The 2,620-nt window shown below is 20.3% G+C and overlaps 2 protein-coding genes across 2 annotated transcripts in view, besides 7 other annotated features; one reads left to right on the top strand and one right to left on the bottom strand.

Moving 5' to 3' along the window:
- Window positions 1–196, bottom strand: part of EDI_313470 (uncharacterized protein) — a gene marked incomplete at both ends in the record, with an annotated part of 2,025 nt that extends 1,829 nt beyond the window's left edge. Inside the window, one exon of the mRNA XM_001733377.1 lies at window positions 1–196. This exon is cut by the window's left edge and continues 1,829 nt beyond it. Within this exon, the coding sequence (XP_001733429.1) occupies window positions 1–196 (196 nt within the window).
- Window positions 181–273: a microsatellite.
- A 463-nt stretch (window positions 274–736) lies between these two features.
- Window positions 737–983: a sequence feature (AT_rich).
- A 110-nt stretch (window positions 984–1,093) lies between these two features.
- Window positions 1,094–1,122: a sequence feature (AT_rich).
- A 281-nt stretch (window positions 1,123–1,403) lies between these two features.
- Window positions 1,404–1,424: a sequence feature (AT_rich).
- Window positions 1,425–1,645: 221 nt separating this feature from the next.
- Window positions 1,646–1,725: a sequence feature (AT_rich).
- Window positions 1,726–1,891: 166 nt separating this feature from the next.
- On the top strand, window positions 1,892–2,530 carry EDI_313460 (uncharacterized protein; the record flags this gene model as incomplete). Its single annotated transcript, XM_001738543.1, has 1 exon — window positions 1,892–2,530. The coding sequence occupies one exon, from the start codon at window positions 1,892–1,894 to the stop codon at window positions 2,528–2,530; it is 639 nt and encodes a 212-aa protein (XP_001738595.1).
- Window positions 2,373–2,426: a sequence feature (AT_rich).
- A 24-nt stretch (window positions 2,531–2,554) lies between the features above and the next one.
- Window positions 2,555–2,580: a sequence feature (AT_rich).
- Window positions 2,581–2,620: the final 40 nt, after the last annotated feature.

Below are 2,620 nucleotides of genomic sequence, written 5' to 3'. Positions count from 1 at the left end.
AGAGCTTTAGAATCTTCAAACTCAACAAAATACTCACCAGTAGTCCTGAACATATGCCAATAGGTTTAATTCCAATAGTTTCAATAGTATACTTAATAAACCATTGTTCTGTATGTTTGTTATTGCATTTAATCCATAAAATTGTTGAAAAGTCTTCAAAGAAATCGTTGTTCCCTTCAATTTCCCTTTCTTCCATTTATTTTTTTATTTTTTTTAGTTTTTTTTATGATTCTTTTTAATTTCTTTTTAAAATTATTCTTTGTTTATTTTTTTAATATAACTTTTTGTAATATAAACCATTTTTTATTCTAAAGAATAATACTAAACAACTGAGTTATTCTATATTATTTTTTTGTACTGAACTTTAACAACTTTCTTTCATCATTTTTATCATCCAAACCAAAAAACATAAAAAATAAATTCAAAATGTTTTAAGATATAATTAAACAAAAAGATACATCTCAAATAATTTCTTAACTTTTGAAATACTCACATAAATATTATAAAACAAGAAATGAACATCAAAAAGTTATCTCGTTTCCATTCTTTATTTGGTCAATTGACTTATTAAATCATAAAATACACAATAATTCAATAATAGATAAATCAGTTTTATAATTAAAGTAGATAAAAGTTTTTATCATATCTGTTTTTGAAATTAAATCTAAACTACTTGTAAATGATTATTTATAATTCAGATATTTCTAGAAATAATTACAGAGACTTTAGTTCAAAGATATATAATTTAAGTTTTAAATCAAAAGAAAAGTATTTAAAAAAATCATGTTAATTGTAATAACATTAATTATGAATATACATTTTTATAATGAATATTTGTTATAGTTATCAATACTATAAATATCTTGTTTTACTGATAATTTAAAAATACACAAATTTGATAAATTATTTAATACAAAAATTGAATGGTTTTGTTTTTAAATTAATTATTTTTAATAGAAATTACTTTATTAAACTATTAAAAAGAAAGAATACTTAGTAGTGTAAAAACCCAAGGACAATATACTTTATTAAAATTTCATATAAATTAGTAATGTGGGTATGATACTCTTGTTTATGCACTTCATTCATAGACTTTTTATATATTTTTATTTTACTTTTTATCTTTTTTCTTGTTGAGAATAAAAAATAGATTTTTAAATCAACCTCTTCTTTAATTTATGTTTGTATAGCTTTATAAATACCATATTATTCAATATAATTTCTTTGTGTGAAAATCAAAGAATTAAGAAAGAGTGATTTAAATATTAAAATGGTTATTATTTGACAACCTTTTTATTTATTGATCTTTTATTCTTTACATCATTTTCAATGATCTTTTTGATTAATAGTTTAAATAATAAAAAACTAACTAAAAAGAAACTATTATAATTATCTCATCAATCATTTAATTAATTTAATTTTATCAAACAATATTCGTCTAACTTTAAAATATCAAATGTTCATAAAATCTAAAGTCAATTCTAAACAAAATAATTATCTTCAAACTATGACAACCAAATGTTAAAATATATACATATAATATAAGAATTATTGTGTTAATAACAAGCAAATTGTTTTTCCTTTTTGTAGAGTTTATTAATGTATTGAATTTAGTTTTATTTAGAATAATTCATAATTCCAAATCAAAATAATATATTTCTAAATAGTATAATATAATAAAACAGATTAAATAATAAAATTATTAAAATTCTATTTTTATAATAACAAAAGAATTTTTCAATTACTTCTTTCTTAAAATTCCAAATCAAAATCCCATATCTATTTTTATAGTTTTAACGTAAAAGAATAGTTAAATTTTGGAAGTTATTTGAAAGAGTGTGACGAAGTTGAACAAAACTCGAATCTCAGGTAAGACATTTAATACAAAAAAATGAAACCATACATAACTCTAAAACCATTGCTAGGACATGAAGAGAAAAAGGAAAAAGAACGAGAAAGAAATAAAAAAAGACAAATACCAAAATTACAAGCTTCTCGACGTGCAAGAGAATATGAAACACAACAACAATCCATGTTATTGGCTTTACTGAATAAGTTTTGTACTGTACATATTACAAAACAATGTAAAAAGGCTGAAGTTACACATCAATTTTTTCGTATAAAATTGATTCAATTTTCAATCGAAGATGAAATCAACGTTGAAAGGTTTTTAAATACCAGAACTCAAGAAAGAAAACAATTTGAAATGAAGTGTGGATGTACAGAAAAAACCTCTAAAAGAAGAATGCAAATAAATAAAAAAGTAGAATTACTTCATTTACTTATTGACCTTCTTAATGAAAAAGGGTTTAGATTTAGAAGTAGATTTACTTATCAAAAAATGGGTTCATTACAAAAAGAAACAGTACTTCAAATTTATTACAAAAATGTATTTATATTTAATTATGAAACTATTATTAAAAAAAGTCTTATTATTCATGACTTAATTTCTCAAAAACTATTATTTAAAACAACTGATTTGATATTAAAACAAAATGATTATGATATTCAGAATGTCTTATATAATTAAATGTATTGTTTGTGCACTTAATTGAATTTAATTTTTTATATATTTTTTTACTTGTTCTAATTTAAAATTCAAAATGCCATGAAATGAAAA

Source organism: Entamoeba dispar, genomic scaffold (assembly GCF_000209125.1).
Source record: "Entamoeba dispar SAW760 scf_1105229461457 genomic scaffold, whole genome shotgun sequence".
Classification (NCBI taxonomy): domain Eukaryota; phylum Evosea; order Mastigamoebida; family Endamoebidae; genus Entamoeba; species Entamoeba dispar.
The sequence above is the reverse complement of the archived record's forward strand: the minus strand, read 5'-3'. Positions and strand labels throughout refer to the sequence as shown.